The sequence below is a fragment of the Tribolium madens genome, unplaced genomic scaffold (genome assembly GCF_015345945.1).
Source record: "Tribolium madens isolate multiple individuals breed KSU strain unplaced genomic scaffold, Tmad_KSU_1.1 Scaffold_1;HRSCAF=32;Tcas5.2_LG8, whole genome shotgun sequence".
NCBI lineage: Eukaryota > Metazoa > Arthropoda > Insecta > Coleoptera > Tenebrionidae > Tribolium > Tribolium madens.
Window position 1 is genome coordinate 2,698,775 of NW_025400984.1, and position 13,022 is coordinate 2,711,796.

Below are 13,022 nucleotides of genomic sequence, written 5' to 3' on the forward strand. Positions count from 1 at the left end.
GCTTTTGAGTGCTGAGTTTGGCGGCATTGCTTTTCAAAATTGACAGATGACGTAAATATCTAGCTGTCATGGGGGTGGTGTAAAGAAAATTTTGTTTTTCTCGGGGAAAATGGGAGAATTCTTGGTATTTATTGTGGTGTTTTTTCTCATAATTTTCGTCATTTTATGGTAAGCATTGAGGGGGTGATGGACAAGCAATAATTGGGTTTTTAGGGGTTTTAGAAACATCATATCATGGCTGTTTCGCCGAAAATACAACGTTTTTCTCAAAATCGGAAGTATTAAATTGCCGTATTTGAAACTATGTGATATTCAAATATCAAAAGACGGGTTCAACATTGTGAGTCATGATTATTTTAATCCTTTCTTACATAATAAATTTTTAGCACATTGATGAAATCGGGATCAAGAGTAGTTTCTTAAATTCAGAACTCACAAAACTGGTTACTTTGGTGGTAAAAGATGTGCGAGTCAATAAGGATATTGGCCAAAACTCCGACTTTATGTCGGTTGAAGAAAACAGTAAAAATTCGCTTGATTTCAGAGATAAGAAAATACCACATTTTATCAATACTTTTGCACAAGTAAACAATGATTTTTTAAGTATTAGTGATAACAAATAATTGTAGTTTATGGCTGTGCACGTTTACAATATATCAGCAATGTTACTAAGGTCTGAAACTCCAGGTTGTCTCACTCATGCAACTGCCTCAGAATTGAGACTAGACGGTAGTATTTTAAAAAATGCGAGACTCTTATTAGTAAGTTTAAACCTAATTGATGCCTCTGCTAAAGTCTTAAGACATCAAGAAAATCAATCAAAGGAGACTTGTCTTGCAGAATTTAGATTTGGTGTTTCAATGGACCTCATTTTAATCGCTCAAGGCCCCTTATCAGTCGAGGTAAAACAAACTACAAGTGTGACAAAAAATTAATTACAACTTTCAGAAACTTAACTTTAAAATGTCTCAAACAAGTTCAATTATCAACGATAGTTTTTACAGTCTGGCTCATAGTAACAAAACTAGAAAACACAACCAAATTGAGGACGATTTTTTGCACAGAATTCTACCATTAATCCCAAAGGTGTGCTACATACAAATCGATGATACTTCTCTAAAAGGAGTCAAAGAAAATAGCCAAATTGAGTATAACTCATCTTTGAAAAAACTCTCCTTGACTTACAAGTCCTCAAAATCGGACACTTCAAATCTCGTCTCTTTTAATTTCGCCATGTCCGACCTCCAATTGCAAAACAGTCGAGAAAAACTCCTCTCGTTAAAGTCGCTCACAATTGATGCTAAATTACGAAACGATATTGTCAATATTTACTTCCAAATGAGCAGTTTTTTGCTCACGTACAACCACGACGTGATTCATCGTTGGGTCTATACGAATTTTCTCAAGAACCGACAATTCAGTTCAGAAAAAATCACCGATTTGGAGCTGTCACCCCAAAACAGTTTTATCGAGAATATCGTCAAGAAATTGGTGATAAATATTTGTGCAGAGTTTTCACAAGTCTCCGCGACGATTAAATTGAGCGGTCACACGTCGTCGATGGGTTTTAATCATGTCAAACTCATGTTGGAGCAAGCACAGAAACATCGTGGGCCTTCCTACAACTCGTATTTTTTCAATTTATTGCTACTCGATCGACATTGGCAGACCGAATGTCTGATTGAGTCGTTCTGGTGGAGTTTCAAGGAGTGGAATCAGGACACCAACGTGTCGAAAAAGATGCACATTTGGGGCACTCCGGTTTATTTTGTTAAAGTGTTGGTACGCGTGTGGACACATGAGAACTGCGAAATGGAAGTTGTCTCGTTTCTGGACATGGTACAGTTGGAGTGGTCTTTGGAATTGGCCGATTGTGTGTTGTTAGCCATAAAATGCCTGAAACAGTACGGTTTGGATAAAAAAAAATCACACAAAGCGATTTGTAAAGACTCCAGACCCCAAATCTACGTCAATGTTGGTATCAACCACTTCAATTGTTTCTTCCAATCGCAAAACACAGGTGAGTTGTAGTTGGTAGTAGAAAAAAACTTGAATTTGAATCGCGTTTTAGAGTATTTTGTCGTTCAGCTTAACTCAGTTGATGTTATCAAAAATCTGGACTCGTTAAACATCCAATTTGAGGAGTTTAAAATTTTCACGATTCACAACACCGGTGCTTATTATTGTTGCATCAGGACTGAGGATATTTCAAATTTTAAAGTTTTTGTAAAGCAGGCACAGGTCGATTCGAAAAATAACAAAAACACGATTAGTCTACTTGATGAAATCACTGTTTATTGGTCCACGAATTTCCACTTGAAAGCTCTGCTTCTGATAAGGGACATTAGCGAGTTTCTGGGTGAGCTTCGCGACGAGTTTGGATTGAAATTGGCGAATTCAAGCAGTGATAATGTTTATAATTGTGCCGTGATGGGCGTTTTTTCGTTTCATGTGGAAATTTCGGAAAAATATTCGGGAAAAGTCTCAATTGATTCGCTCAACGTGTCGAAAACGCGTTGCGATTTAACGGTGAAGAACACCACCGCTGTGATTTCAATCGACGGCTGTGACATTTTCACGATCAAAGGACTTCATTTGCATCGAATCAAAGACAGTCAATTAATACGAGAGGAACGCTTAGATAATGAAAATTTCAAAGTCGCTTGGAACAAAACCTGGAGTTTGTCGATTGATTTATTCAAAGCTGTCTTTCCCTACGAACACAATTACGCCGATGCTGTACAAAACGAGTTTATTTCGGTGTTTAAATGGCTCAAAATTGTGCATAATCACAAGAAGGTGCCATTCACGATTCATAGTCCACTTCCTAGCGATTTATTAATCAACGTGAAAGAGTTTTTATTTGAAATGAGCGATGATCCATTTGAGGTCAAATTAAGAGACAATTTTGAATTACTGGAAGATGAATACAACGAGAGTTTGAAACGGCAAAAAATGTTAAAGGAGAAAGTAGCCGAATTGTGTAAAACTCATCTGCATTTACCGGCCGGTAAAGTCGAAGAATTGTACAATAATTTGAAGAAGAAGAACGCTGAAATTTACATTCAACGCTCGAAACAAATGCTGCGAGCAGCGCCCCCTAGAACCCGGCTTTTCGCCTGGAACATGACCAATGTTGAGATTATGGTAATTGATGTTCAAACCAAAAGCGTTTTTATACGGCCGTTTTTTATTTTTAATTGACCACAATTTTAACTTAATAATAATTAATGAACGGTTTTAGTACAGGCTAGAGTTCCTATATTTGAATATACAGAGTGTTTCACACAACTTTACGAGGCTTGCGCCTAATGTACGCACCCAAATATACAATAGTCACAAAACACTCCATACAAAAAATACAGATTTAATTATTTAATTTTTGGAAACCTGACAGTAGTTGTCAAACTAATCACTGTTTCATTAATAGTCATAAACTGCAGTTTTTCAGAAACAATTATCATTTTTTCTATCAAGAGACGGTATGAATATGATTCTAGTTTATCTACCTTAATAACTAACTAACTAAAAACGTTGTAATTTTTGAAAGGTTGAACAAACTAGAGAAGATTATCCAATTTTTCAAAATTTGTGATCGAGTTCGTATCAAAATATGTATTATTGATTGAATCTTACAGGCGCAGGCCTCGTAAAATTATGTGAAACACCCTATTATTTTCTAATATGGGAACTCTAGTATAGGCAGTTAAACATACAAGGTATCTATGGTAACCAAACAAAAATTAGACTAGGCAACCAAATATACACTTTAGGAAATTTTACTCATGAAATTGAGTTTTTTTTTATTAATTAATGTAGATCAACGGAAAAATATTATAATTAACTCTTGTATTAAACAGCGATTAAGACCGGCTGTATAAAAACTAAATTCTTTATCCATGTAGGAGGCCGAGTCGAAAACAATAATTTTTTTGAAGATTTTAGCCGATCCGTCGATTCACGGCACTGAAAACGTGATAAAAATTATGAAAGAGATTGACGCTGATAGTCCCTGGCCTGAGGAGCAGCTCGATTTTACCACTCTTTGGTGTCGAGTCGTTTCCTTGCGTTGCAAAGAGTGGAAATTCCAGCTTAGGGATTTCCCCCAGCCGTTGCTCGATATTAGACAGTGTTACATTTGTGGTCAGTTGGTGGGGGCTGAACAAGTGGCACCAAGACGGGGTGAGTAGAATTTATTTGATTAGAATTTGTGACAAAATCGAGCGTTTTTTGCGACCGATTGCACCGAACATGTCCATTACGCCTTGAAAGCTGTCCACCAAGTCGAATATTAAGCCGAGAATCATGTCCAGGAGGTCGTCGGTAAAGCTCAGCTTTTGCATGGGTTTTATCTTCGCCTTGAAACAAAGGATGGAATTAAAAAACGTTTAATTTTTGTGTTTTGTTTATTTTTTTTGTTGCATAATGGTTGATAAGATTCCGGTGATTAATTCGGTGATGGCTGGGAAGCGTTCTTGGATGCGGGAGGCTTTTGTCATGAGGGTTTCGACCAGTTGGTCTTTATTTGTCACGAATGAAGCTCCAGTCTTGTAGAAAATATCGATTCCAGTTTTACTACAATTTTGTTTTAAGTACTTACTTTTTGGTTTGGATTTTTATTATTTTGGGCTTCGGCAAAATTATGGATCATTAAAAAAAAAGCGAGACATATTATTATTTTGATTCTTGCCATTTTGTTGTCCGATCTCAACTGCAGTTTTTTTCAGGTTTTCACTTTTAAAATCTTTAGTTCTGGCCTTGATGCTCATTCATTCAGGATGTCATTATTGTTTTGATCTGATACAATTTTTTTGATGGTTGGTAATGATAATGGTCATTACCTAATTGTTTTATTTTGTTTGAAATAATAACGCGTCAAAATAGCTTTGTATGTTTTGTTAAGTTTTTGTACAATAATTTTAAATTATTTAATGCCACGTTTCTCGGCTGAAATACTGCGTGATTTTTGGTAATAAAAACTTGATACATTTTTTAATCAAATAACACATAAAAAATTGTAAAATTACATAAAATAAAACACATCGGAGAATTTAATATAATACAAAATAAAACATTATGATATGTTCTGGTTTTTAAATTCATAAAAAATACACAACTCGAAAACAAAAAGAATTTTTTTAAAATTAAACTTTTTTTGTCGGAAAATAAACAGTTTTTAAATAGAAATTGCTTGGTTTTATGCTTTTGCCACACCCGTTGGGTACAAGCAAAATAGCCGAATTTTTTTATAAAAATACTTTTCCCAATAGTCAAAATTTTTTTTTATAAAAATACTTTTGCTAATATTCAAAATTTTATTGAAAAATACTTTTCCCAACAGTAAAATTTTTTTTTTGTAAAAATACTTTTGCTAATAGTCAAAATTTTATTGAAAAAATTTTTTTTTGTGATTTTATAAAACAGTTTTTCTTTTGAATTTTGTTGTTTTATCCCCAATGAAGCACATAAAAGTCATTGCATCAGTTTTTTATTGTACAAACGTTATTGCAAAAACGGTGAAACTTTTTCAGACACTTTTTCAGCGGCTTGCGCGACCTTTGATTCGGCTTTTCCAAGCTTCGAGTTGACTTTTTCCATAATTTCGTCTGCAGATTTAGCTCCTGCTAGACGTGTCGGATACTTAATCTATAAAAAAATATTGATTAAAGGATATATTTTGTTAAAAAAAATACTTACTTCCGGTGGGGGCAACCAAAACTGCCCCTCAGTCACACCCACCAACACGACTAAAAATGCAACAAAATACACAATTTTCGCTTTGTCCACCATCGTTAAAATGCACATTAATGCTGTTCAGTCCTTTTAAATCCGAAAACAGGATACGAATGTTTTATTCCGGAAGGCTAATTATTTTTTAATATAATTTGTTATCATTATCACTCATCGATTTTTTTTTCAAGCTGTACGCAGCGTTGTGGTTAATTTGGGCGAACCATTCGAACCGTTCACAGTCGAACGAGGAATGCTACCATTGAAATTTTACCATGATTTTAATTGCGAAATTGAGTCGTATAGTTACGCTTTTGGGCCTTGTTGGGAGCCGGTTATTGCGCAATGTAACTTGAGTAAGTATGAAAAGTGGTGTAAAAAAAAATAATGAAAAGAAAAGGTTTCGAGAAAATTCTAGCACCATCGCGTGACCCTTCACCCCCACTGTCTTTCTGGGACAAAATGCGTCTTTTATTACATGGGCGTTTGACCATGGTTGTGCAACAATTAACAGTTTTATTGCACGCGTCTTTGGACCCATACAATACCACCGAGGAGATGGAATTGACTTGGAGTCAAGTCGTGATGGATTGGACCAATGGTACTAAACCCATCATGTTTGGACCAAAAATTCAGTGTTTGTTTTAAGCCAAATTTGTGTATAAAGGCGACTTAAATATTTTTGTCCGGACGGCTTCGAAATACGACGATTGTCAACTACTCCATTTGCCCAACTTGAAGTTAATCCTGGGTATCCAATGGGTGTGTTTGGGTGACCCCAACGACCACCATAATGTCATTCAATGCGCTCCTGATAAAATCCCGGAGTATTCCAGTAACCAAGTCCATGATTCTTTCAGGGCTTTTAGGTCGCAAAATGTGAACCTTAGTATCGTACTAGAGACAAAACCGGTCACAAACCAATCAAATTTCGACTTCCCTATGCTTTTACTTTATGGAAGTACATTGAGGTGGATTGAAAATTTAAAATTGATTTTATCCGGAGTGACAAGACCCACGAAAAGAGGCAAAATTTTTAATAATATCCGTCCGAGAAAAATCCAACTTAGTCGCCACTACAAAAAAGTTCATCTCTTAATGGGGCTTCACAAATTCCAGGTTTGTTATTGGATGTCGTTTGCCATGCAACGTGGGTGTGAGTTAATTGGGGGACGATTATCGTCCAGTTCCGGTATTTATCCATTTTCAATTGAAAAAATCGTTTAAAAGCACACTTTTAGAACATATGTTATCGTTAGTGCCCATCGATGATGGGCTAACCCATCGTCCGAAAGCCGAATGGTCGATCGTCTACATGAATTCAGAACTGAACGATTCTGAAATTTGGCTAAAAAGTGCCCTTCAGGAAGATTCCGAATTCGAAGCAATGTCTTTGAGACAACCAGTGGAGAAGTGTTATTGTCTCTCAGTCGCCAAGGTTTCCTACGGACGTGAAACAGTGATACCAACCCGCGAACACAACACTTGTGAACGCAACAAAGACACACCAACCCATCGCTTGGTCGTTTACGACCTACGAGGTGCATGGACAAAAAGTAATCGAAATGTAGCTTTTGCACTTTTCGACACATTCATGAAAAATAAGCAAATGAAAAAGAATTTGTCAACGGAAGCGCTCAAAGCTTTCAGGAAGGATGGTAACACGACGCCGTTGAAACGACGCAACACAGACGCCCCTGGAACACCCCCAAACTCCTCCATTCAGACTCTCCAAGCCGCGGCGGCGACTCAAGACGCCCACTCCCCAAGCACTAAATTACAATCAGGGCACGCTGCGAATATGTTACAGCAGTTAATCGCCGAGGCTGATAACAAAGCTGTGGTTTATAGCGATGATTTGTCATCGGTGACTCGTCAACAACACCTCCAGGGCTTACAAGCGTGTCAAGAAGACGACGTCCAGCATAAAAACTGGCAAATTGCGCTCGTGAACGCTCAAGTGTTGCTAAAAGGGTGCGAAACGAAAGGTTACGTGATTTTGAGTGCTGCCAAAGCTGAGATTATCCAAAGGATACATCGGCCCGTTTGGAAGGACCGGACTCTAGTCTCGAAAACGACGTGGTCTGGAATTCTGGAATGTATGCAGTATTATGCCACGGTCAACGCGGGGGAGAATGACTCCGTCAATGAGAATATAATGTGGTTGACTGTTGACAACATCCAAGAGAAGGAATCGACTAATATTTCCGAACCATCTGAAGTTCCGAATATGGTAGGGAGTGGTGTTTCGGTGGGGGCTGTTGTGAGTGATACAGTCGGCCCTAGCACCTCTCGTCAATTACAAAGAATCGTTTCGAGGTGCAAATGTGAGTTTTTTTACGCCGGTTATGGTGACATTAGTGTCGATCCGGAGGCGGTGGCTGAAGTCCCACCACCGCCACAGGAGGACGTGGGGCCCTGGGATCGGCGCCAAAACGCCGTCAATGCCTTCACATTGATGCATTACGACTTGGATGTGTGCACCAACTCACTCCAATACGCAATGTTGCTCGATATTGTCAATAATTTGTTACTGTATGTGGAACCACACCGGAAAGAAGCTTTGGAGAAGTTGGCCAGAATGCGTTTCCAACAACTGTATAGTCTTGACGACCAGAGGAGGCCCATTCAAAATCAACAAACTTTAGTTAGAACGACTTTTAGTAAATTACGGAGGTTGGAAAAAGAGACGTATCTTGTGAGTAAGGCTTTGGCCGAAAACCCCAACGATTTAGAGTTGGTGCAAGAGATGAATCGGTTGGAGAAACAAGTCTACGAGTGCAAAAATCAACTAAATGCGCAAAGTGAGGAGTTGGATATGATGCTCTCGTGTTACAAAGAGACGCAATTGTTGACTAATAGCCGCCTTGCGACTACTAGAAGTGACAAGCCTTTGACTATAGTCCGCGCCAATGAAATCTGTTTCAAGCATGCGCAGTGGCGACTCACCGAAGCTGACGGACAAATCGGAATTGCGGATTTAGTCTTGAGCAACTTTTTGTACACCAAAAACTCGAAAAATGATGATTCAGTCGAGCATTTACTCGAATTGGGTTACTTAAGAATGACAAACTTGTTACCGAATGAGATCTACAAAGAGATTTTGTGTCCGAGTGAAATTCAACACGGAATGCCGATTGAATACAAGGTCCGATTAATAAATTTTCGTATCAAGATTTCATTGCCTTTTTTTTAGAAAGTTTTGCGTATTTTTTGTCGCGAGAAGCCTCCAGTCGGGGGAATTTCCGTTAAGGAGCATTTTGAAATTAATTTAGTGCCTCTCACAGTCGGTATGACTAAGAAATTTTACAGCACAATGATGAAATTTTGCTTCCCTGAACGCGAGAGTGAAAATGCTGATTATTCCGATAGGGTGAGCGACGACGGTAACGAACCTAAGAAAAAATCCAAAGCGCAGAAACGTAACCGGGATTCGAATTTCTACGTGTTGATCGACGATGTGGAAAAAATGAAAGAACGGGCTGAGAAAAACAAACTTTTTGTGTATATCAAAATCCCTGAAGTGCCAGTTAAAGTCAGTTACAAGGGGAATAAAGAGAAGAATCTCGAAGATTTGCGAGACGTGTCTCTTGTGATTCCCACTTTGGAGTATCATAATATGACTTGGACGTGGCTAGATTTCCTGATGGCAATTAGAAACGACACGAAACGTGTGATATTCTCCCAAGTAATTTGCGTTTGTTTTCACTTGTACGAGTTTGTAGCTGTTTTTTTTAGGCAATCAAACAAAAATTGCAAATCAAACGAAATACCGGGTCATTGGATGAAAGTTCCTCGCCCCAAGAAGAAGACAAAGCAAGGATGTTGTTTGGTGCAAGACATGTAAGTGGCAATGGTTCGTTTTTGGTGTCTGATTGGGTTGTTTTAGGCACCGGAAAATAAAAGTATTAGGAAGGGGGTTGGTGGGGTGTTCAAGTTTGGCAAATGACGAAAATTGAATAAATTTTAGTTTTTATGTAAATTATTCTATTTATGCGTAAGTGTGCTTCGCAAATATATTTATTTTGTTTGTTATATAAAATTTGTATCATTTCGTTAATTATTTACAAAATAAAATATTTAGAACCTTGTGGTTGTTACGCCACTGGACGCTGAGAAATGTCAATTTGTGAATTACTGGTTGCATATGCTTCGGGGTGTAGAATATTTTTTTTTCTAATATTTTATTCAATTAACCAAGACTACATTTATGAAGTAAAGGGCCACTCTTGCCGTTCTATGAACCCTTTGTATTTATCTTTATATTTTAAGCCTGTAACTAGAGTTGATTCTCGGTTATAAGCCGTTTGTCCCTTGAAGAGTTTGTCAGTTTCTGGAAAAAAAACAGTTTAAAAACTTGCGAAATTGAATGTAGGTTTGTACCTGGGTGGAATCGGTGATATTCGTATTGTACATGCAAATTTTCCGGCAAGTCCATGTTCCGCATTTTATCCAAGGGGGTAACATTGTCAACTGGAGTTTGGTAAAAGTTTCTAACATCGTTTAAAGTTTGAATTGAATGCAAAACAGAGTTTGGAATAGCTCTATCGAATTCCTTGGCACAGGCCATGCACAAGTCGAATTTTTGCGCTAGGTTTAGTATGTTGGTGTCACCCTCTGTGGCCCCCAGAACTTTCTCGAAAATCGTGTCAAGCTTCGTGTTGACATCATTTGGTGGTGTGTAGGGATCGTAAGGCCTCAAGAATCTAAAAAAACGTTTTTAAAATATTAACAATTCGTATTTCACGCGCAGTATCGAATTTATTGACCGTCGGGTGGCGCGCCCTCGCGCCACCTTGTCGAACCCGGGGCGAAGCACCATGGCTCCCCTCAGTTCAGCGTGAACGTATGCTCGGTACACACCCTTTCGCCGCGAGAGACTGTTGCGAAGCGTTGATTTTTGGGGGCTGCTTCTTGTCGATACCCTTCTTCTTCTCGGCCTTTGTAGCAAACGGGAGCGGATGCAGGGGCGCGAAAGCCCCGCTTGGGGGCCGCTTCATGAGACCGCCATGCCTCATCAGCGCCGCCATCGTAGTCGACTAGATCGGTGCGAGTCGGCGCGCTAAGACGTGCCGCCGCCGGTCGGTCATCTCCAGCGCGTGCGCACCGCCAACGACGTGTGTCGTGGATTGGAGCGGACGGTGAAACTGTGAAATGTCTCGGCTCTTGCTTTCCTCCGATTGGAAGCGCTGAATTAGTGTGGCTTGTTGTTTCCTATCCGCCATTTTGCATTGCGATCGAAAGGTGAAAATCGAGGTAAATGGTGGCTTAAGTGCGGCCCAAACGCGCCTGTGAGTGCTGTGATAAGTTCTCGTGTCGTGGGCAGAAAATCGCCGAGAATGGAGCAGGCATGACGCACCCAAATTTTCAAACCAACGGGGCCAGTTTAGAGGATTGCCACACTAACTTCTTCGCTCTGGTGAGTCCCCGACAGCCCCCAAACCATTCACACTGCGACAATGTTTACGTTACGGACAAACTTTCCCCCGGCGCAAATGACATAATTATCAACAGTTCCCCCTCCCCGGGGCCACATTTTTCGGCCATGCCCTGCGTTTCCATCAGCATTTTGCGCAAATTCGACCAATTCCTCAAAGACAATTTCTTTAACATTGCGGGTGTTCGACGATTTCGTGTGAACGAACGCGAAGCGCTGTTGCCGCGCTTTCATGTAACGGTCTCGATTCTCTTCTGTTTCTCCTTCATGCCTATCTAGATCACGCACATTTCCTCCAATGCCCACACCTGAACATGCCTAGAGTCCTGCAAGCCATCCCCGAGACGGCTCCCAGGCATGTTCCGCATGCCTTCGCTGCGAGATATTTGACATTGACGTATGTGGGCTGAGATGTGGCAACGTCGCGCCGAAGCGGCTAGTGACAGGCGTACAGTCTATGGTATAAACGCAGCTGATTAAGAGGCCAGCCTACTTGCAACATTTTAATAATACACTGGACTATTTACACAGCCCACTCTAATTCACGAAAAAAAATCCCGGATTTTTCGGAATTCCGGTGATAATCCACTTAAAGTGTTTGTTTTGCAGCAATCAGTTCCGCTTTACTTTTAGAAAGTTTACTTAATGGCTGAAGAAATCACAGATTAATTAGAGTTCGTTATTCTAACATAACCTAATTGTTTTTTATACGTTTAATTTTTGGCGCGAAATTTACGGTTTTCGAATTTTGACGACGCCCCTGGATTCTTGTCGATATCCTCGTTAGACAAGAGGTTAAACACATCGACCTTGAGCTTATCGTGTTATTATCGCAAGACTTTGTTTCAAACACATTGAGAAGTGAACATGTACTTTGCAATATTGTGAACTAAATAAACAAAATATCTTATTATTGCGTCACTACCAAACAACAACCGATCACTTTACATATTTTCCATTACCACTAAAAAATGTTTATTGTATAGCGAGTTTCTTATCAATTTCTGAAGGTGTATAAACAAGCAACACGTTTGTTTATCACTTTGACTCTTAATATCTCCCAATGGTATTTAAATGGCGAAAGATTCCGCCGCGTTACGTCATCGATAATACTGATATCTTATCGCAGTGCATTCTCAAGATTGGGATGTGAAGGAGGAAGAAATCCACAAGTGGTCTATAATAAATAACTCGTACATAAAATTATATTACATTTTCTTTTTTAAACTTGTTGGTAAATAGCCGAGATAAGGAGGAAAAAAAATGACCTTGATTAAGCTTTAGTTCGCTACAAAATTTGGCCCAAATAGCCAGAGGGAAGGCCACACAATTTATTAGTAATCCCCAGACAAATTTAATAAGACAATTAACTGTATCACATTCATTGTGGTCGCAGTATGACTAATTAATTACGTTTTGTCGTAAAACAAATTCAGTTTTTCGGTATTTTTAGACGTTTTGTGATTCATCTTTAGCCTTGATGAGAGCGAATTTTTACTGATAAGTTTATTTTTATTCTTAGGTGGAAGATGAATGGGAGAAATTTACGTAAATAAGTGTTTCAAATATAATTATGTCGTGCTGATTCCGGAAAGAAAATGTAAAGAAATGTCTGGTGATGAATGAGTGTTTACTTTTTCGGATTAAATTATCTAAAGACATGACATTTCCGCGGTTTGTTACGTTTAAAAGAAAATTTTCTGCTTTACGTTTTGACTCTTATGTGTTAAAACACCAAAAACGGTGTGATAATGAAGGCTATTTTTGGGCATTTTTTTCCTGAACCTTGAATATTCACCAAAATAAAACAATAACAATTAAAACACATGTACGAATCCAAATATCATAGATAAAA

The 13,022-nt window shown here is 38.8% G+C and overlaps 3 protein-coding genes across 4 annotated transcripts in view; 2 read left to right on the forward strand and 1 right to left on the reverse strand.

The window, feature by feature from the left end:
* The first annotated feature begins 27 nt into the window (after window positions 1-27).
* Window positions 28-9,767, forward strand: LOC123003574 (protein KIAA0100). The gene is made up of 14 exons (XM_044396393.1): window positions 28-168; window positions 214-340; window positions 387-584; window positions 630-902; window positions 949-2,020; window positions 2,072-3,147; window positions 3,939-4,182; window positions 5,922-6,086; window positions 6,131-6,331; window positions 6,380-6,922; window positions 6,972-8,878; window positions 8,927-9,418; window positions 9,469-9,573; window positions 9,620-9,767. Exons 1-14 carry the CDS (start codon window positions 110-112, stop codon window positions 9,677-9,679), a joined length of 6,522 nt encoding a protein of 2,173 aa, XP_044252328.1. The 5' UTR covers window positions 28-109; the 3' UTR covers window positions 9,680-9,767.
* LOC123003579 (39S ribosomal protein L50, mitochondrial) lies at window positions 9,733-10,803 on the reverse strand. Its single transcript, XM_044396400.1, has 3 exons — window positions 10,594-10,803; window positions 10,114-10,436; window positions 9,733-10,063 (listed from the first exon to the last, which is right to left on the reverse strand). Exons 1-3 carry the CDS (start codon window positions 10,758-10,760, stop codon window positions 9,939-9,941), a joined length of 615 nt encoding a protein of 204 aa, XP_044252335.1. The 5' UTR covers window positions 10,761-10,803; the 3' UTR covers window positions 9,733-9,938.
* The window catches only part of LOC123003575 (mediator of RNA polymerase II transcription subunit 13), a 28,774-nt gene continuing 26,317 nt past the window's right edge, over window positions 10,566-13,022 (forward strand). For both annotated transcript variants that reach the window (XM_044396395.1, XM_044396396.1), the window contains exon 1: window positions 10,566-11,149. In XM_044396395.1, the coding sequence (XP_044252330.1) occupies window positions 11,081-11,149 (69 nt within the window). In that variant the 5' untranslated portion in view covers window positions 10,566-11,080. The remainder of the gene's footprint in view (window positions 11,150-13,022) is intronic.

What these genes read in the sequence shown, in the direction of transcription:
- LOC123003579 (XM_044396400.1), bottom strand. Translation starts at nt 10,760, where the DNA reads ATGGCGGCGCTGATGAGGCATGGCGGTCTCATGAAGCGGCCCCCAAGC. An exon ending in CAGTCTCTCGCGGCGAAAGG is followed by an intron (nt 10,437 to 10,593) that starts GTGTGTACCGAG and finishes ACGTTTTTTTAG; the next exon opens with ATTCTTGAGGCCTTACGATC. An exon ending in ATATCACCGATTCCACCCAG is followed by an intron (nt 10,064 to 10,113) that starts GTACAAACCTAC and finishes TTTTTTTTCCAG; the next exon opens with AAACTGACAAACTCTTCAAG.
- LOC123003574 (XM_044396393.1), top strand. Translation starts at nt 110, where the DNA reads ATGGGAGAATTCTTGGTATTTATTGTGGTGTTTTTTCTCATAATTTTC. An exon ending in CAAAAGACGGGTTCAACATT is followed by an intron (nt 341 to 386) that starts GTGAGTCATGAT and finishes ATAAATTTTTAG; the next exon opens with CACATTGATGAAATCGGGAT. An exon ending in CTTCCAATCGCAAAACACAG is followed by an intron (nt 2,021 to 2,071) that starts GTGAGTTGTAGT and finishes ATCGCGTTTTAG; the next exon opens with AGTATTTTGTCGTTCAGCTT.